At 36.0% G+C, this 21,772-nt stretch overlaps 2 protein-coding genes across 2 annotated transcripts; one reads left to right on the top strand and one right to left on the bottom strand.

Moving 5' to 3' along the window:
- The first annotated feature begins 558 nt into the window (after positions 1-558).
- LOC132286780 (uncharacterized) lies at positions 559-17,042 on the top strand. Its single transcript, XM_059789167.1, has 9 exons — positions 559-728; positions 3,837-4,010; positions 9,525-9,921; positions 10,072-10,355; positions 13,671-13,739; positions 13,837-13,893; positions 15,311-15,363; positions 15,461-15,536; positions 15,723-17,042. Exons 1-9 carry the CDS (start codon positions 688-690, stop codon positions 16,648-16,650), a joined length of 2,079 nt encoding a protein of 692 aa, XP_059645150.1. The 5' UTR covers positions 559-687; the 3' UTR covers positions 16,651-17,042.
- A 34-nt stretch (positions 17,043-17,076) lies between these two features.
- Positions 17,077-18,402, bottom strand: LOC132281873 (gamma-glutamyl peptidase 3-like). Its single transcript, XM_059783536.1, has 4 exons — positions 18,012-18,402; positions 17,752-17,919; positions 17,476-17,643; positions 17,077-17,372 (listed from the first exon to the last, which is right to left on the bottom strand). Exons 1-4 carry the CDS (start codon positions 18,330-18,332, stop codon positions 17,277-17,279), a joined length of 753 nt encoding a protein of 250 aa, XP_059639519.1. The 5' UTR covers positions 18,333-18,402; the 3' UTR covers positions 17,077-17,276.
- Positions 18,403-21,772: the final 3,370 nt, after the last annotated feature.

Raw genomic sequence — 21,772 nt, 5'->3', positions numbered from 1 at the left:
TTGTTAGACTTGTTATAATAAAAAATGTCTTGTCAGTTAATTGGTGACATTAAGTAATCAGAATAAATAGAAAGTCAACTATGCAAAAAAAAAAAAAAAAAATCATTATCTTATAATACAATAAATATACAACACTTATTATTTCGATTATGAAATAGATAAAGTACTTGTACTTCAAAAATGTAATATTTATTTATTTCAAGAATGCAATATATTTAATTATTTTTTAAATAAAATAAATTTTAAATAGACGATGTTATATGATTGAAATATCAAGTGGTTTCATTTGCATTTGCATTCTTGTCAGTCAATTTGATGCATAGCAAAGATATTATCTCAATCATATTTTCAGATCTTCTGGAATTAATTTCAGATCTTATACATGTGGGACCACTTCTTGTCTACTTTTGACAAATGAATTATGATACATGAACACGGATATATATGAAATATATATATAGACACGTGGGTACTTGGTTGCTGATACACGCCTTATACAGTTGTGCCCAATCAAAACACGCCACGTGGGGGACAACACTCAAGAAAACCGCCTTAGTCGGTACGACAGGAATCGCCGCTGCGTTCGCTCTCTCTCATTCCCACTTTCTGCTCCCTCTCTAGAATTTTTCTGTTTTTTCGCTCCCAATTCGATCTGGGTTTTTATCGGCAGAGCCTCACATACCAATAATGCAACGACTCGTTGACAACGTCCTCGCAGTTACCAAAGAGTGTGTCTTCAATCCATTTTCTTTTAATATAAATATTCATATATAGTCTATATAGATATAGATATTATATATATATATATTTATATCCGCTTTTGTGTATATACGTGTGCAACTATGTGCTTGTGCTTTAATTAATGGGTTTATGATGATATCAGATGAATTCCATCTGTTTGATGAAAATTTTATTTTTTTTATTAAAAATTTTGTTGATGTTTATGAGATTGTGGAGGGTCTGATTTTGCATTGGCTTGTGGTTCGTTAATTTATGATGATTCTTACCCACATATACAAATTCCTTTTTTCTGAGTTCTTATGTAATTTGACTCGTAACATACTTTACATTGCCCCAGTTGGGTTGCATGATATGATTTTGTGCCCCCCTCTCTCCTCTAAGTAGGTTAGGTATTAGTTTTAAAGATTTTGGATCTTATTATGTAGGATTATGATTATGTATTGCTTACTCAAATAGCTGTGTTTTTTGTATGGATTAGTATAACAGTTCATGATTATTCAATGAATGAAGTTGAATTTTGAATGACAAATTGTGATTGAGAGCATCCCCGCATCCCCCTGAAGTGTATAAGTTGTGTGTACGCTTTGTTTGCTCTTGAATAATCTTCTTCTAAATGTTATTATTACTCTCTCTATTGTTTTTGCTTTCCCCTTGGATTATGTGATTTTTTTTGGTTATTGAATTTGCCCCATAAGGCTGCAACTAAAGTAGGCAGGTAGAAGTAGGAAATCCACTGGCTTCCAGTGTTCAGTTTATCATAACATCATTCTTGAAATCTCTGATCTGCTCCCATATCTGCAAATGTAAAGAAATGCCTAGGGAAGGTTCACATTCATTTAGCAGACCTTCAAAAATGCGTACTGAGAAAATTTGTGGATAAGTTGATTAAAAAATATATTTTTTATGAACAAGGAAAATAAGAAGTGTATTTGACTTTTTTGCAATGGTTAGGGATGATGGCAAGATGTGAACAGCCTTGGCTTAATTTTTTGGAACTCTTTCCTTATCTAGATTATTGATAAGTTTGCTTGCTCTGTCCTATGTAGATGAGAATAGTTTATGCCATTGCGTTTGGGTTAGTAGTGTAGGCGTAAGGTATTGATTTTCTTGGTTTCCTCAGTGATGTGAACATTGCTGCTTAATCAAGATTTAAATTTGTATGGATCTGGATAATGTAATTGGATTCCTTTAGAGCATAAGGACAGAGCTTCTAGATGAGAATATTTCAAGAACTCAAGGGTACTTATGAAAACTAGAATTTTTTCCACTTTTATTAAATTTAGCAAAACAAGAATTGGCATGTTTTGATGAACTCAAGCCTTATTCAGTATAAGGGTTGATATTGAGCCTTTATATATATATATATATATACATATACATATACATACTTGATTATGTATGAGCCAAGAAAACATATTCAAAAGAAGATTCTATGGTATATATCTTTTGCCCACAATATAATAAGGCTGACAAAGTCTGAACAGGATTTATTTAAAGGTAGCAGTACATTGAAATACTTCAAAATTTTTAAGGATTTACTTATCCAACAAAAAAAAAAAAAAAAAAGCGGTTTAGGACAAGCATGACAAAAGCAAGTTTTTGTTGTAAATTAACTTTCGCAAAGAAGGATGACCTAGAGTTTTCCCCAAATGATTTTTTCATCATCTTAAATCTGTGATCATCATTGAGGGGAAGATTGTAAAAGACATTGCGTATATAATTAGAGATGGATTGAGAAGTGGCATAATACTTGTTCTGAAAGACAAAGTTTAAAGAAAACACTTATTGGATGATCATACTTGATTCAATTCAAAAAAGCCTTTTACCAACATCTATTAGATGACATGGCTGGTTAGGATGTGAAAAATCAGAATGTACATGAAATAAGTTAAGGCAAGATGATGATGGTGAGATGGATGAGTGACAAAGAAGAAAAGATAACAGCGACATTAGTACAAAGTTAGAGTTGGTTCTATAAAGAATAAATGTATACACTTTCTCTAGCCTTTCCTCCTAACATTTTGCATGGTTAGGAGTTAGGACCAGCACTGATTATAACCTTTAATGAGGGGAAGTCTTATAGGATGGTCCCAAAATAACGGTGAAGACTGATGAGGGCAACTGTTAGTAGGAGTGAATTGATTCAAGTTGGAGATGCTTCATGGACAAGAAGGTTGAAAAGGAATATGTTGAGGTGGTAAGATACATTGTGATACATTCTTATTTTTATTTAGGCACTATGAGTGCATTTGTGCAAAGTTAGAGGTGGTCCCATAAAGAAAAAAGGAAAAAACTATTTCTAGCCTTTCCCTCCAAGCATTTTGTGTAGGTAGGACCAGCACTGTGTAATAATTTTTGATGAGGAGAAGTCATTTAGCATGGTCTCTCGATAAGAGTGAAGACCTATGAGGGAAACTCTTAAGGGGAGTGATTTGCTTTAAGTTGGAGATGCTACAAGAAGGCCAAAAGGAAATATGTTGAGGTAGTAAGAAGCGTCGTGATATATTGTTAAATAATTTAGGAATTCGCCCTTGGTATATCTAATTGAAGTATGTTGCATTCCCAAGTAGTTGGGATTTGAGGCTTTGTGTGATTTGAGTAGTTGTCAAAGTGGCATAATTTTCTATTCCTACCAATTATCGCGCTATGCACAGATGTGCATTGGCTACGCTGGTCATATGATGACCACTTACCAGAAGACTGTCAGAAGAATAGTGACAAAGCAGCATGATTTTCTTTGTAATAGTGACAAAGCAGCATGATTGTCTTTGTCACTCCGTCGATAAGGTTAACATTGTAGTCTTGCATCTTTTTCATGACTTTTACTGTGTTATTATAACTAATAAAATGATTTTATGGCTTTTTTGGCTTCAAAAGTGATAGTCAATCTTGTCACTTGAACCTATACCTTCCCAGATTCATGAATTCTCATCCATTCTTCTATTCCTTCCCAAATTATGATAAGCATTGATCTGTTTGTGCTTCTATCTGTAATTGTGGATAACTATATTATTCAGATTCTTGATTGTCTATGCATACACTCAGAAAATTATTGAGCATTTGTTTCTCTGTTTTTGTTTTGGCTATTGGTTCAGGTCAGTGAAAACATTCACTTATGAGTCTTTAAACAATGTTGTGAGACTGATAAATGGAGTATCAGCACTTTTGTTGGCTATCTTGCCGGGGAAGACTAATATTCTTGAAGGTATTCATGGATGGGAACTCAAGCCAACTTTTCGTGGACCTCGACTTCCACGCTGGATGGAGAAGTAAGTTTTGGATATCATAACAAAATCGTCTATGTGATTTTCTTTTGTATATCATTGCGTTATAAATGTGAATAGTCTTATCTCTGGTAAGAATAGTGGCACTTCATCTTAAAAGCTTCATTTATGTCTTTTCATGTGAGGATTTTGTTTAATTATAGGATGCTTCCATTTCAACATAAATTTTGTATTTACAAAATTTATAAGATAGACAAAGTATAGGTCAGCCAGAGATACACGAGAAAGATTGCTTAATATAAAAGATAGGAGTGTGATAAAGCTTTATCTCGGATGGGATTCTTAGTGAGGTGGTGTGCAGTATTGGATACAAGAAGGTTGCTTGTAGTAGAGGCCTGGGGTCTATCAGTAATACCTTTTTATTTTTTTTGATAAGTAAGAAAAATTTATAAAAGCGCTCAAAAGGGGAATGAAGCCCTAAAGATATACACAAGGCCACCAAGGACCTTTAAGCCTTCAAAGAGGCCAAAAAATCGACAATTTCCTCTAAAGATCTATGATCTCTCCCAGAAACCCAACAAAAAAGGGGAAATAATAGAGAATTTAAGAGTAGAGATTGACAACTCTTTCCCACCAAAATATCTTCTATTCCTCTTGAGCCAAATACACCACCACACACAAAGAGGCGTAGCCCTCCAAGCATCCAGAATGTGAGGCCCCACATGGTAACCTCTCCAAGCCTCAATCAACCCTCTAACGGATCCAGGCATAACCCAAAGAATCCTAAACAAGCCAAACATCAAATTCCAGCAATCTCTAACCATGGTGCAATGAAGGAGAAGGTGATCCACAGTTTCCTCATCCCGAAGACACAAATAGCAACGATTGACCACCACCTGATTTCGCCTTCTCAAATTATCCAGGGTTAAGATCCTTCCCAAAACAGCAGTCCAAGCAAAAAAAACCCACCTTGAGAGGAGCCTTAGAGCGCCAAACAGCCTTCCAAGGGAAGCGAGCTCTAATATCATCCGTGAGGCATCTGAAAAAGGATCTAACCTCAAAGCGCCCATGAGAGGTGGCAGCCCAGGACCAATAATCAGAAATCCCATCCACAATCCTCTGGCGATACAACAACTCCAAAAAACGAATGGCCTCCTCAATCTCCCAATACTGAAACAACCGCCTGAATCGAACATCCCAAACAAGAGTCCCACTATGAAGATGATAACAGTTAACCACCATAGGCTGCCTATCCGTAGCAATCCTAAAAAGATGAGGAAAAGAGATGGCGAGAGGAGAATCCCCACACCACACATCCTCCCAAAAACTGATCCTCCTACCATCCCTGATGCGAAAACGAACGTGTTTGGAAAACTCATCCCATCCCTTCTGAATGACTTTCCAAACCCCCACACCCCGAGGGCCACGCACCTCCAGAGAACACCACCCTCCTCTAGACTCCCCAAAACGACAAGCAACGACCCTCCTCCAAAGCCAATGCCTCTCCACCCCAAATCTCCACAACCATTTACCAAGAAGAGCCTTATTGAAAGGCACCAACCTTCTAAGACCCAAACCACCAAAACGAATTGGCCTACACACCTGATCCCAACAAACCAGATGAAACTTAAACTCTTCGCCTCTACCCCCCCACAGAAAATTACGCTGCAATCTCTCAATCCTTATTATCAGCTAGCTTTCTAGAATCTACAACAAATGTCTGGAGCTTTATATAACTGATATGCTATGGAGATGGCAGTTTTGCAAATATAAATGTACTTAATGTTGACAATTAACACAATGTATAGCCATGCCTGATGACATTGGCTAGTCTTGAGGACTTGTTTTACATGTAAAATACGAAATTGATTAAATGGATTTCCAGTATATTGGGACTCTTGAGTCTTTTGCCTCCCAGAATCCTCGAAGCTCACCTGCTTGGAGGATCTTCTTTGAAAGATCATTTGATGTCTTCAGAGGTGGCTTTGATTTTTCCCTTCTCAATTACTGACGGACGTTGGGGACCCTCTGAAATTTGGTTTCATCAAACATTGCCCCCTCTCTGCTTAACAAGGCTGTAGTGTCTCTTCTGATTTTTTGATGTAGCGGAAGCGAAATGATAGAACAATACAATCTCACACGGAAATCATATCACTAGAGCAAAAGCTCTCAACTCAACAAGAGTTATAAAATACTCAAATTTTCATTTTCAAGATGGGTTCCCTTAATTTTTTTCAAGCTCACTTTCTTTTATAGTGAATTACAGCAGACAACACAATAAATGTATGAGGCCTTTTTTCCTTCCCTTCAATTTCCAAAGTTGGGCGCCGAACTCAATTCTTCAAACTTTTCCACCAAATTCCCTTTTGTCTGCCATGCCACCAATTTTCCTTTCAAATCTCAGGCCTATAGTACTGTTTTTCCTTCACCAATTTATTTCTTTGAATAGTGTTCCAGACTCATACTTTTCAACCTGCCCTCATTTTTCTTTTACCACGTACATATGATATATTATATATATATATATCTTCACAAACCCAAGACACCACTCATTTTCTCCTTCACATTTATAGTTATGTGCCCATATGTTCTCCACAACTATTACACAACCACATACGACACATGCATTACCTTTTCCTGTTCTTTTGTCATACCTCATTTACTACCCTCACTTTTATTCTACCTTAAGTCTTACAACACCCAGACACAAATCACACTACTACACAGCCCACACATATTCTCATTTATTACTAACATTATTTCTACTACTATTACCATACTATTTATCACAATATTACCACACCCCACAGTCGATATTTGCTTCCATCACTATTTTGACTTCCTTGCCATTCTTGTCCTACATCATTTTTCCTATTAATGATAATTGTCCTCTTACTTCTTCTTTTTTTTTTTTTTAAATAAAAAAAAATGTACCTCACCAAATTTAACCATGCAATCCAAGAAAGTGGTTTTCCGGGTATGAGGTACATAAGAAGGGGCAAAAAGAAAATCTGTGGCAAAATTGAAGTGACCGGTATTACCTGACCTAGGAGATGGGAAGTTGGGATAGGAGTCTCTAAGCATATGAAGTATTTCAGGTTTTCATCCTTTTCATAGGTAAGACTATTGGAGTCAGACTTAGGAGATCTGTTGAGCAATAGAAGTGACAACTATTACCGATTTGATAGGGACTTAAAAGACATAACAAAGGTGGCACTAGAATTGTTTTCAGAGTCATGGTATTGGTTGTTCTCTTGGGGGTACAGGGAAACTTGGTTGTGCCATGTTGGATCAGTATTGGGTAGTTCACGAAGCTATGCTGCATATATGGTTATAAAATATATATTAAAGATATTGAACAAATTTAGAAATAATAAGAACACAGTGGAAAATAAACAAAATACACCATCTAACATGTAAAGTTATCTTGAATCCTATGTTTGTGATTTTTTATGCCCAAATTTTGATTGGTTGGTTTTTTCCTCATGGTGTTTTTGATGGAGAAGGAATGCAGTCGTTACAGGCAGCAATGATCTGCTTTTGGTTTTTGGAAGCTGCTGACTTTTATTGCCTTTATTGCTATATTGTAGGATGACTCAGAGTTGGATCACAAGATGAGCTAGGAGACCTAACCCTTCTATTCCAATCCCACACAGCTGAATGAATTAATTTAGCTGATTTTTATACATTTTCCTGGGCAATTCCTTAATTTCTTGCATTGTTTGTTAGCATGATAGGACTTGTGCAATACTCACACTCGCACACATTCTTGTCATCACCAACGTTAGCATAAGGATCGTCTTGATATGTTCTATCACAAATAATCAAATATTAGTAGTAAGCAAGGTAACCCTACTCACTGTGTCCCTTGATTTTAGTTAAGAATGTTGGCTTACTACTCAGTTTGGCGACTGCAAGGCATATTTTAAGTCTCTACTAATTCATTTTTTATTTTTTATTTATTTTTTTAATGAGAGCTTTCAATTGAATTTCTATTTTACTAGGTTTACCGCTGGGTACTTTTTTTTTTTCTCCTTCTCGTTACTTTTAGAAAAAGGAATTTAATGAATTTAAATCAAACCATCTTTTAAAGTTTCTCTCTTCCTTAAATTTGCTTCTCATTTTAACTTGTTATGGATCACATCACATGTTATTTTTGCTACATGAATTTAGCTTGATTCAGGTTAGGTTCTTGGAGTTGACCAACTCGAAAACATCCTCTCTCTTTTTTCGTATTTCATTGTACATGTTTTAATAATTTTCTTTGTTCTGGCTTTTGTTTTGTTGCTTCTTTTTTCCCCCCTTCCCTTTTTCAAGGGATTGTTTCAATTCAATAAGGTTTTCAGTGTTTTTTTTGTTCATCTTTTTCTTGTTTTCAAAATTATCTGAAAAAAGGAAACTGAATGGTTTTCAAATTGACACTCCAGCATTCACTGTAGGAAAATAGCATCACGGGGAAGTTTGTGTTCTGTTACACTGTAATATGATTTCCCACTTTTTCCCTGAATGGCAAAACACAGTAGTAACCTTAAAGCTTTATGCTAAAATATTGATCATCAGTTTTATTTTGAAAATTCTATATACTGTGGGTTTGAACAAGAAGATACATATTTCATGATGGTATTTGAGTTTTAGAATTCTTAATAGAAATTATCAGTGAAAGAACGGAAATGAATTGTTAGAAGAACCATACTGTAGCTACCGAAAATCAGGAGAGTGAAGTGAACTGTTGAGGAATTAAAGCAGCATACACTGTGATAAGGAACTTGTCACGAGTAGTATTTCGTTTAGTGCAAAGTGGAGTCTATGATGGACCAAACTCCTTCATTGTTAATGAAAAATTTATCACAGGAGACAGACGATGAACAGAGCTGGGAAGAGAAGTATCATATATTCCCAAAGAGATGATTGGAAGTTTTATGTGGTTGTTTGTTCTAGTCTGGAAAGAGCAAGAAATACGTGCAGACATTTTAGAAACTGACTTATACTCACTTTACAAGGACTCTCTTATCTTTTTTTAGCCCTTGACATAAGTGGCTAATCATTGAAAGATTATTGGAATAGTTTCAAGAACAAGAAGAATTTCTTGGATCTCTTCTAATACTCTCTTAAACCCTTCCCTTAAACCAATAGGTATCTCAGTTTTTTTTTTGGCAATGCTCCTAGTTAACGGGATGAACTTTATACTTATCTCTTGTTGGTGCCTGCTTTCTTTATGCTCATCTTTTGTCAGTGCCTGCTTTATTTATTTATCTCAACCATTTCTTCCGTTGTATGGTGGCTTAAGATTTTTTATGAGAGTTTTTGTTCTCTTGTAATTTTTTTTTTCTTCTTTGTACGTTCAAGTTATACATTTGCTTAACTATTAGAGAAGACTCCCTTCCCTTCATGGCAGATATAGATAAACCTTCACTTAAAGCATGGATATAAAAAAACACTCAAATATGTATTTCCTTTTTGTCTGATAACTATTAAAAGTATAGAAGTTTCTTCTTAGTATGTCTTGCTTGTAACACAATTCCAATTGTTGACTTATTTGCTTTTTCTTGATGATGATAGTGGTGTATCGTCTTTTAATCAGTTCATCCATGAGTTGTCTGTGGATTCTGATACTTCATCAAGCGTAGATTACTCATCTGGAGAAGACAGTGATGAGAACATACATCTGGCATCTCCATTGTCCCAAAGTTCACGAGTCTCCAGGGCAAGCAGTTTCTTCAAGTACGATAGACGTAGGACAGGTTTCTTCAGATGCATATTCTCATGGATTCTGCTTCCAGCAAAATTCCTTCTTAAGATACCATTCTATATTTGTCGCACATCTTACTCTAGGTGGTCAAAAGTCCCTAGTACCACAATTAGCCAGCCTTCAAATTTACGTTCTATGAAGAAAGCACATGTCCTGAAGGACCATCATGTTCAACGCGCCACTGACAAGAGGCGTGGAGTCATAGAGGTATTTTTCCTACAATTTCTGCCGTTCTGGAATCATATAATCCCGGGATTTTGTGTATTAAATTATTCTCTCTGCCCCTCCCCTTTTGTACCGTGTAAACATCTATAGACATTACTTTCTTACCTTACTCATGAATTTTGTGTTAACCAGGATCTCCATCTGGCTATTGAGATCATCATAGAAGTTATATTTGATGTTGTTCACAAGGCAGCACATTGTCTTCTTTCGCCATCAGATGCTTTCAGGACACTATCAACGTGGTTCTTTTCTCATAGCAGCAGTACTGAAGATGTTCCTGCTGGCAGTTCGACTGACTCTGTCCCTGCAGCTACTCTTGGAGAGAATGATCCAACTCCTACAGAAAGGAATACTTCTTTTCATCAGTCTCTGAATACAGATGCTCGGACATGTAGGGATGTCATAACAGAGCTTGGGTAAGGGCTTTATATTTGATAATTTCATTCTGCTTACCCTTTCAGCCACATTTCATACAAATACTCAAAGAGTATTTTTCATAGAAACACATGCTTTTATATCTATTTGAGCACAAATTTACACATATCTGTATCTGATGGAGTTCAGGACATGGCTCCAACACATGAATTGCACACGACTCTCACCTATGTTTGGAAAATGGGCAAGGACAGATAGATTTGATAGTTTTCCTATATATTTTAAGAATTATAATAAATAAGAGTTAGCTTTGCAATATTTATTTTAATTAGTATTAGGACTAAGTTCGCCTATGAATAAGTCTGCAGCTTGGTTACAGCTACAAACATAAGCAGGCTATATGTTTCACTAGCATGGCAGCCATTTTTGAATCTGTATGTTTGCAGCAGCTATTGTGGACCTTAAGGTTCTTTGTATTGCCTATATATACATAGGCATATGTATTGTATTGATCACCTTTTATGAATATTGAATATTGAATTGTGATTTCAGACATACTTCTCCCCTTAATTTCTTCTTTTCTCATCTATTCTTCCCCTTCTCTTTTCTCTCTTCTTCTTACTCTCCTTTCTTCTGATTCTACATCACTCACACTACCCATCCTACATCAGTTGGTACAAGAGTTCACTACCCATTCTACATCAGTATCTCTAAATACATACATAGATTATAGATATATTAAACACTTGTACATTTGGATATGTTAAAAGCTATCCTCCCTACCTTCATAGGGATAATGGAAATTGTCCAGTGTTTTTTAGGAAAAAAAAATAACCCCTGTTTTTTGAACAAGTCAATCTGTGATTGGTTGAATTAGGTTTACCAGCTGGAAAGCTCAGTGCAGCACCATAAATATTTGGTGGTTATAGATCTCTACTTGTCTACAAATACAAAATCTGGGTATTTTTCTTTCTTTTTTTTTCTCTCTCTTTTTTTTTTTTTTTTTTTTCAATGACAAATTGGCTGTTTCCCCCTCAGTGATAAAGCTTTTTCCTGTGTTGCAAGTTTATAATGGACCAAAAGCATAGAAGTTAAAATTTCCTATTTTGTTCCTTTTTTATAATTAGGACGAAAGATTATATAAAATATTATGAATGAAATTTAAGACCGAACTTAAATGTCTTAGATATGACAATCATTTCAATGTTTCTTCTCATTCTGACTCTACAATATTAGTCAACTATGGAAACAACTTATTTAAGTTTCTTGATTCCTCAATTTTTATTTATTTTTTATTTTGTTTTTAACTAGTATGAGTTCCACTTTTCTTTCCTTCTAATTTTTTTTTTTATTTATCTGTCAATTTTTTTGCTCTGATATGTAACAAATAAAGTGGACAAAATTTTGCTTTAAAAATGATACTTCAACCCATTGAGTTCAATCTCCATCGACTCTTTAGCACTTCTTTCTGTCTTTTTTTTCTCTCTATGTTAGTACTTATAGTGTCCTTGGACAAGTACATCGAGTATATTAAAATAGAATATTTTGCATATGAAAGTTGAAAGTTTATATTGTGTATAATTAAAAAATGACGATTAATAAGAATTTTTTTTTTTTTTTTAATATTTTACATTTAATATTGTGATGTGCTATCATAATAAGTTTCCATAAGTTAAACATTTTTTATACTGATTTTGTTTATTTTATGTGAGGGATAATGTGCTCCACAATATTTGGGAGAGCTTTTGGAGGTTTATGTGTTTAATACTTGTCTTAATTCTTTTAATTTTTTCCCCATGAATTTTAAGTTTATTTTTTCTTTTTTATTTTTAAATTTTTTTTTTTAATTCACAAATATTTTTAAGTATAATCTTTCTTATTTTATAGAATCATGCTAATCTCAATCTGATCCTGGAATCGGAATCGATACAACATAGGAGAAAACAGGAATGTGCAAATGGGAGCCTGTGGTTCAACCTTCTATTTTCATGTTTCACTCTGTGTGAGACTTCTACTCCTTGTTATATATAGAAAGCATGACCGAACAAATTGTTTGCTCCCCCACGCTTAGAGAGAGAGAGTAATGATCATTTTTTCTTTCAAGGATTTCAGAAATGCCGTGAATTCTCATATTGAAGGAACCGAATGTCTAGTAGAGAAAAAGACTACCTGCCACTTAGAAACCACAGACACTCCTTTAGGGGTACTGCAGTCATGTCATGTGTGGGACACAGTCGGCGCATGTTGAAAATGGTTAGAAGTGTCCTAGAATTTGAATATTTTTCTCTTCGTGGGACATGGCGTTGACACTGCGAGGATACTTTTGGGACACTTTGAAGACACAACAGGGTTAAAAGTGTTGTAATGTAATTTTAAAACATATTATGGGTTAATTAAAATAATGATATAGTTTTAGAAAGCAAAGCAACACCATCCTAGCTCTAAGCTGTAAATTGGTGATTATATTGATGATAATGTACATAAAATGAGCAAAAAATAATTTTTTTGTATATATAATGATATATTATATTATTATTTTTTATGTATTCTTGTGGACCTGCGGTGTCTGTTTTTTTTTTTTTTTTTTTTTTTAAAGATTTGCCACATCACAACGTTGTATCCATGTGCTTGGCTTACCACATTCTCCCCCACCCCTTCCACCCACAGAGTCATAATTCTAAATGATAAGAATTGTGTGTTGATTAGGATTCATTTCAGGGTCGATAAAATTTCTGTATTCTTTTTTTTTTTTATTGCGACAATATTTTTGAAGCATCTATCTACAGATTATTTATTTATTTTTGGGGATGACGGAGGGTGCCCGGTGGCCCCATCCCCTTCAGGATCAGGACTGTTGTCTTTGGATACCACAATCAATCCTAAACCATGAGTATCCAGTAAATCTAGGGACGAGGTTTTTGACGCTCCCAGTAATTGAACATAAGGCCGCAGGCATATGCCAACTCAACTCTAACCCGAGGGGGTTATTTTCATACAATTCTACTCTCAGTATATTTTTTTTTTAGTTTTTTTGCTTTTCATGGTTGATGCTTGTGTAGTTTTGTTTATTTGGTTTAGTTTGCTTTTATTTTAAACCAAAGGCCAACAAGTTCTGAAATTTAGCTGAAAATCAAACAAGCCACATTGTCTGGTTCTGTTTGTTCTATTTAAAAGTCATCCTCGTCTAGTGTCTTACTGGTTCTTGGTTATTATTCCTCTGTGATTCCTGACCCTAAACTGTATTTTTGTCACTTCTAAACATAGACATGCACAAAGCTGAGCCATTGCATTAAATTTCATATTTGATTCTGGCATTCTGCATGTGGTCGAAGTTTCTTACTTCCTGCATGTTTTAGGTACCCATATGAAGCCATTCGTGTGACTACTGCCGACGGTTATGTTCTCTTGCTGGAAAGAATTCCAAGGTCTGAATATATATATTTTTTATTTGGAAACACCATTTTTGGTTTGCCATGGTACTTCTTATAGTTTGTGCTTGATGCCTACAATATGATGTTGCAGACGCGATACGCGGAAGGTTGTCTATCTACAACATGGAATTATGGATTCATCTATGGGGTGAGTTATTTTTTTCCCTTCTTTGTGAGTTATATATTATTATTCTAAATTGTGTTGTTGTCACCCAGGGGCTAACCTAGATCTAAATTATTGTTGATATTTTGTTCTTGGCCCTTGTTTAGCCTTGTGGAAAAGGCTTCATTTTGTTAAGCATTAAGAAGCCGAAATCCTCCTATTTGTTACGTTGATTGTCAAAACACTGCCTTTATCTGAATGAGGTCAAGTTTTTTAAGTTTTTGTTCAGGAGTGAATTCCCTTTTATCATCAACAAGGGGTTTGGTTGATTTATATAAAGTAGATTAAATATTCCCGAATTCATTAGTTTTTTCTTCCTTTACATGTTTAATATAAATACTTCGAGAGGGTTTGGTGGAGTCAGCTTGAATCCATGGAGTTACTATTTGTGACATAGGACAAGATCCGGGTGCACCCTTCCATAGCTTTGCTACTGAAACTGATGAAGGGTGTTTAGGGCTGATTACAATTAGTTTTTCATGGCTAAAGGCTAGTGGATATATGGAGTTAATAGGGTCTGTAATAAGTTACAAAAAGGGCTTATGGCTTTGTGGTTCTAATAAAGCAAGGTGAGGCAAAGTTTTAGGCTGTTATGGATATGTGAACAGTATTATTGAATGGTAACTAGTGGCTGCTAGTGTTGATTTTGGATGCTAGGTTGAGTAAAAAAGGCAATGGGTTGTGAAATATGATCTTAAGGCATTAACCAGATACGTTTATGGGCTCTAAAGGCCTGAAGAATAAGAAAATTGAAGTAAAAAAGAAAGAAGAAGAAGAAACACCAAGAATTTTTTGGTTACCAGACCTATGGTTGAAATTGTGTTACACAATCCTACACGGGCTTGAGAAAATAAAATAAAATAAATAGTTCAGAACCTTTGTTTCCCCTCCGATAGGTAAATATACTGTCATACACTTGTACATTGGGGCTTACACCCTCAACCTCCCCTTTTTTGGGGAGGTGGAGGACATACCACTCAAGCCAAGGCTTTGTTGGTAAAAAAATAAAGGTTTGAGAAACTGAATAAAAAAACTGACCATATCGTCTTAACCTAAAACAAAAGTTAGATAGGACAGGACTAAGGCCCACACTTGACAATACAAGGTTCATAGTGGGCCCCAATCTCTAAAGTTCATCTCTTTTTTATGTTAGCTTGTTTTCTTTTAGTTTCTTATGGATCCCATCAATTTGGAAGTTTATGTTTGCAGTTCATCACCAGACATCCTGCTCTTTCTCAAAGGCTGTTTCTCTTTTTCTAATTGTTATTGATCCACCTTATCAGTAGTTGTTCTTGCCTTCTTATTTTTCCTCTATTCCTATTTTCTGTTGGAATTCTTATATGTTGTATTACATATCTATCAAATATTTTTTCTTCCCTTACCTGTGCATTTTGTTCTCCAGTTGGGTGTCTAATGGAATTGTTGGTTCCCCAGCTTTTGCAGCCTTTGATCAAGGTTTGTCATATTTCTCCTTGAGAGTACTTGCAGTTTCCTGCATAAATTACTACAAAATAAAATTGTAATGATGCTTTACTTCCCCCCCCCTTTTTAGGGTACGATGTTTTTTTGGGGAACTTACGTGGTTTGGTTTCAAGGGAACACATTGACAAGAATATGTCCTCACGGCAGTAAGTTTCTGTCTGGAAGCTGTTAGTTGCTTATTTTATTGGACCAAACCTTGTATTCATTTTGAATCTTAGAAGTTGAAATGGGGGTTCTTCCATTATTTCTTACTAAATTATGAGTTGTAAAATGGTTACACTTTGAACTGCAGTTTTGTCAACTCAGTATCTAAATGTAGTAACCCAATTCAGGTACTGGCGTTACTCTATCAATGAGCATGGAAGTGAGGATATACCAGCTATTATAGAGAAGATTCACGAAGTAAAAACTTCTGAACTAAAGTCTAGCCAATCTGATCTTGAGGAAGAAATCAGTAATGATCAACCTTACAAACTTTGCGCAATTTGCCACAGCTTGGGTGGAGCTGCCATTTTGATGTACGTCATAACCCAGCGGATTGAAGAAAAGCCCCATAGGCTCTCAAGGTTGATCCTATTATCACCTGCAGGCTTCCACGATGACTCCTCCTTTGCATTTACTGTGGTAGAGTACTTATTTCTTTGGCTAGCTCCTATCTTGGCACCTCTTTTTCCTGGATTCTATATACCAACCAGATTTTTTCGTATGCTCCTGAACAAGTTGGCAAGGGACTTCCATAACTACCCCGCTGTGGGAGGACTGGTTCAAACATTAATGAGTTATTTTGTTGGGGGGGACAGCTCAAACTGGGTTGGAGTGCTAGGGTTACCACACTATAATATGAATGACATGCCGGGGGTTTCATTTCATGTGGCTCTTCACCTGGCACAGATGAAGCGTGCTGGAAAATTTATAATGTTTGATTATGGGAGTGCCGCTGCCAACATGGACGTTTATGGTTCTACTGAACCATTGGATTTGGGGGAATATTATGGACTTATTGATGTTCCTATCGATCTTGTTGCTGGGCAGAAGGACAAGGTAATCCGCCCATCAATGGTAAGAAAGCACTATAAGTTGATGAGAGATTCTGGTGTGGAAGTATCATACAACGAGTTTGAATATGCCCACTTAGATTTCACATTCTCTCACCGCGAAGAACTCTTAGCCTATGTAATGTCCCGCTTGCTGCTAGTAAAGCCCACTCTGAAGCAGCAATTTGGGCCTAAAAATGCAAGGTTGAAGAAAAAAGATGCATAAATGAAATCTTAGTTGACAAAGAACGCTGCAAAAGCCTGAGGACTTATTTTTTTGGTGCTTCAGGAATTGGCATGCTTGTGTTGTTTGTATACATACTACAGTTGTACATGACAGAATAGATCGGCACTTGTTTACTTCAATGTATTTGGTCATAGGGATGCACTGCGCATGTGTTGCACATCTTGCTTCCAGTCAAGGAAATCCAATTGTTTGACGAGTCTTCCCAGTTTTAGACTCTGAACTCAAAGTTCCGTACTTGCTCAGAAACAAGTCTTTGGTTTGATCGAATTTTTGTTTGTAATCATACGAATTGAAGGAGATGGTTCCTGAAAAGTACTTCCATAAATATGTAATGTGCAAAGTCTCTCTGTGAGAATTGTCTTGTTTAAGTATATATATTGCAATATGAATGTGTGAACTGTTGTTACTAAAGCTTCTGGTTTGATAACAGTAACAGTTTGTAAGAAAATATAATGCAAAAAAAATGAAAGAAATTTTTGTGTGAATATATTTTCTTCAGAAATCTAATTGCACGTTAAAGCAATTAATAAAAAAATAAATAAATAAATAAATAAAAATAAAAAGCAATAGGAAAAAAGGGTCATGATGATCCCATTAGTTCCTATCTACCCTTTGAGAAAGCTTTTGCATATCCTTTCCCAGCACTTCCTATCTGGCTCAACTATCTCCAGTTTTGATTTCACCTCTTCAGCAAAATCTTTCTGCTTTATCAGGTAATTAACTGAAATTTAGTTTATATGAAAAGAATGAAAAATTAACGAAAATAATTGAGTGAATGAGACATACTAAATGGAATTTAATTACCTCTATAGAGCCATTAATGAGAAAAAGTGCAATGATATTGTTGAGAATGTCTTTGTTGCACTCGGGATGACCCTGAATCCCTAAAATATGGTCCCCAATGATGAACATCTCCCCATTCGTTTTATCCGAGCAAGCAATTACTTCAGCTCGAACAGGAAGCTGCCACACCTGTTACATTTATTGGTTTATTTGAAATACGTTGCTTGATATCGATATCCTAATTTTATCTAGTAATAATTGTACAAATTAAATGAATATATGTATCTATAGATATACCTCATCTTGGTGGCATTCAATGATGGAAAGGGCTGATAGATTTTCATCCAAGCCATCAAGAAAGCTGATGCATGGCGATTTATCTTTCATTATCTTCACTTTTCTTATCCCAATATCCCAACCAGTACAAGATTTTCGTACTTTTCCACCCAAAGCTCTGCACAGAACCTGTATATATATATATATATAACAGAACCACTCAACCCTATGAAAGAAAAAATTAATATTAAAAATGTATTAATTTTAGGAATCCAAGCTACCTGATGACCGAAGCAAATACCAAGAACTTTCTTGTTCATCAAGTCTAGGGTTTGCAAGAGAGAGCAAAGATTGAGAATCCAGTCTTGGTTGCCATAAGCATCAAAAGGGCTTCCACTGATGACAAAGCCATCATAGTTTTGAAGATCGTTCGTGTCCGGAAATTGTCCTTCAACAACCCTAAACAAGTCCCATCTCTCCCCATCGTCACCAAAGGCTGTTACAAACACATTGAAGTATCCACCATACATCTCCTTCACATACTCGTCTTCCTTTTTTGCAAGTAACAGCCCATACCTTTTCTCTTCTCCTTCAACCTTCATCTTCCTTATATATATATATAGGTATCAAAATTAGTGGTAAACTAAAAATATTACAGCAAAAGATAGAGAGTGAGGTTTTGAGCGTGGAATGATGGAGGAGTTTGGTATGGCTATATTTGTAGGAGGAGCAAACTAAGATACATAAAAAGGAAAAAAAGTCACTAGTAAGTAGTCTACGTACTCAGTATTTTTGAAGCGCGCACCTGAATAATGCTAGATTCATTGTTTCCTACGTAATATATACTGTAGCCTTCTGACGTCATTCTACTCAATTCCTCTAAACTTTAAATTATTTTTCTACTATAAGATAAAATGACTTAATTATCCTTTGAGAAAACACATCTACCTTACGAAAAAATATTACAAAAGTAATTTTACATTTGCAGGGTAATCTTGTCTTTTCAATTATGAATAAAAATTTTAGGATTAATGTAATGTCGGTGAGTTATAAAGAAAAAAAAAAAAAAAAAAAAAAAAAAAAAAAAAAAAAAAAGAAGAAGAAGATGGGACCCACAACTTTTGTAAAGTGGTCATAAGACTACGTTTTTTTTCTTCATTTTTTCTTGTTCTCTGTTTTTTTCTCTCCTGCAGCCTCTGTGTTCCTCTTTATTTTTATTTTTATTTTTTTTTTCTTTTACAACTTCAAATCTTGATTGCTCTCTCAATCCTTGGTAGATTTGAGAGCCGTTTAAGGCAAAACGACGAGCTCTACGTGCTAGTACCAGAAATTCCAACTTTTGGTCCTCTTTGGGAGCTCGAATTTAAGAACCCATTTCTAGGGATTTTGCTCATTTTGAGGTAGGGGCATCTTAATCCACTCCTTTCTTGTTCTATTGTGAATTACACCTCCTTGTTGTGTCAAACATGTTTAATTGGAAGTTAATTGTATCTATGATTGTATGAATGATGTCTAGAGAATTTTCAAGACTTGATTATGACTTGTTTCATGTGTAAAATATGTTTAGATGTTGTTTTATCATGCCCACTATGTGTTAACATGTTGAAAATGACAAATGAGAACATGTTTATTTAGATTGTGCCAAATTTTCCATTGTCATAATATTGAGATTATATGTACATCCATGCACATATCATTGGGATGCATGAAATGGGAGAATTTGTCTTGAAATGAAAATGGGTGAAATTTTGGGAGAAGAGTTTTGTCAAATAGTTTTGATAAACCCGGTCGCTGCGGGGTTACCAACGGGCCGGAGGTTAATATAGCCTAAAGGGGACTAGGGAGTCGCCCTAGCGTGGTTGAGCTATTCGGGCCCCTCGATGACACTGCGGGGTTACCAAAGGTCTAGGGACGATAGCCAATCCTCCTCTCGTGTCGCGGCGGGGTTACCAAAGGGCGGGCTGTATTAACATTTGAAAGTGTTGGTTTTGTGAATGAAAATGGGGAGTGACATTAGCATGCATTGCATTTCATTGCACTGCATGGTTTATAATTGGAATTGACGTGCATATTGTTTTAATTTCCTATATTGCATGATCCCTATTTCCCATTGGCCTATGCTTTGTTTGGATTCACAAGGACACAAGAATTGTGTCTTAAGTGTCACCTACTGAGCTTTATGCTCACCCTACTATTTATATTATTTTTTTCAGGTCTTGGAAATGAACCGGTGGACGACAATCCACCTCAAGCTTGAAAGTTGTTAGAAGGTTGTTTGTTATTTTGTATTTTGACCGTTTTATGTATATTCATAGTTGTGGGGATGTAACTAAGTTAGTATTCATGGCCTTGTAACTTAAGAACGAACTTATCTTTTGTTTAATGTAAATGAAACTAATGGAATTATGGTATATGTTTCCATGCAATTGTATCATGTAACGTTGTAAGACAGGGGCTTTAAATCTTAACCATGTATTTTGGGACTGTAATTATGTTAATTTAGATTAATTGGTGTGTGGATGTTCCACCATGAGAGGAACTATGTTGAGGTATAATGAACGGATGAATGGGGTGCTGGATGATTTTATGTGTTTTGTGTATTGGGACAGGTTGTTGAAAGCCCATTTTTAGGAGAAGTTCTGCCGATTTTTTTTTAAAATTTTGGCATCAGCTAGGGTCGTTACAAATTTGGTATCAGAGCGATGGTTCGAATACCATTAGGACGACGGGTAAAGGCTTACCTAGGGTTATCTAGGAAGTCATTTTCATTGTTATTTCCTTGTTTGGAAAAGTGTTTTGCTATTTGAAAAAGCATGCTTAACTGCTTACTTGCTTACGTGCTTATGTGCTTATATGCTTATATGCCTATATTAATGTGTTCATTGCATAATATTACATGCTAAATGTTTGTACAGTATCTTTTTGCGTTGGGTTGTTCACGGGTGGACCTTAGTGTTATCGTTATTGAATTGTTTCCTTTGTTTTATAGAACGATGTCACGGCGTGAGGAAATCAGGGAAGTTGGCCCTAGACCGACTAGGGGTGATGTTGGCGAGAGCTCCAGCTCTAATCCGGAGGAGCTAAATGATGAGGACACACTTCTTAGGGACTTGATTCCCCCGAGAGTTGTCCCCACAAGGAGGGATAATGTTGAAGCACCTGTAGAAGTGGGTGAAGGTTCTGTGGCACTGGAGTTAGAATCGTTTGTTGCAAAATATCGTGAGGGCAACGATTGCTGCTCAGTCGCAGTCGGTACTACAACCTACAGTTCAAGTTGAGGAGACGCCAGCTCAGAAGCGTCTCAAGATTATTAAGGGGTTTTCTCAGCTGATGCCGGTTATGTTTGAGGGCAGTGCGGATCCAATGATAGCAGATAACTACATGGAGCAAGTTGAAACTCAATTGATTTCAATGGATGTGACGGAGGATCATTTGAAGATCATCCTAGCTACTTATAAGTTTGCTAAGGATGCCAAATTATGGTGGAAGTCGGTTATGAGCCGGTACAAGGTGGAGGAGATGAGTTGGGACAAGTTTAAGGAATTATTTTATGAAAAGTACTTTCCGCTTTCCAAAAGATGGGAGTTATAAGACCAGTTTCATAACCTTATCCAAGGGAGCATGTCAGGGGCAGAATATGAAAGCAAGTTCACTTCACTTTCTCGCTTTGCTCCAGAAATGGTGAGAGATGAAGTTAACAAGACTCGGAAGTTTGTTTTTGGTCTTAATGATCGGATGAGGCCGTTGATCATGGCACAGTTCATCAAGGTATATTCTGAAGCAGTGGAAAGGGCTTTAATGTTAGAAGCGGATAACAGAGATAAGGATGCGAGAAGGGAACAGTGGAAGCAGAAGAGGGGTGCAGGGCCATCCTCAGAAGAATCTTCTTGGAAGAAGAACAAAGGTGGTTCATTTCAGTTTCAGGGGCAACAATCTACACGATCTGTTCCTACCACTCCTATGCCAGTTGGATCTGATAAGGGTGGAGTTGTTTGTTATCAATGTCAGCAGCCTGGGCATTACAAGTCCAGTTGTCCTATGA

The sequence above is a fragment of the Cornus florida genome, unplaced genomic scaffold, assembly GCF_030987335.1.
Source record: "Cornus florida cultivar Cherokee Brave unplaced genomic scaffold, ASM3098733v1 CherokeeBrave_3.0.0_Hap2_Chr11, whole genome shotgun sequence".
NCBI lineage: Eukaryota > Viridiplantae > Streptophyta > Magnoliopsida > Cornales > Cornaceae > Cornus > Cornus florida.
The sequence above is the reverse complement of the archived record's forward strand: the minus strand, read 5'-3'. Positions and strand labels throughout refer to the sequence as shown.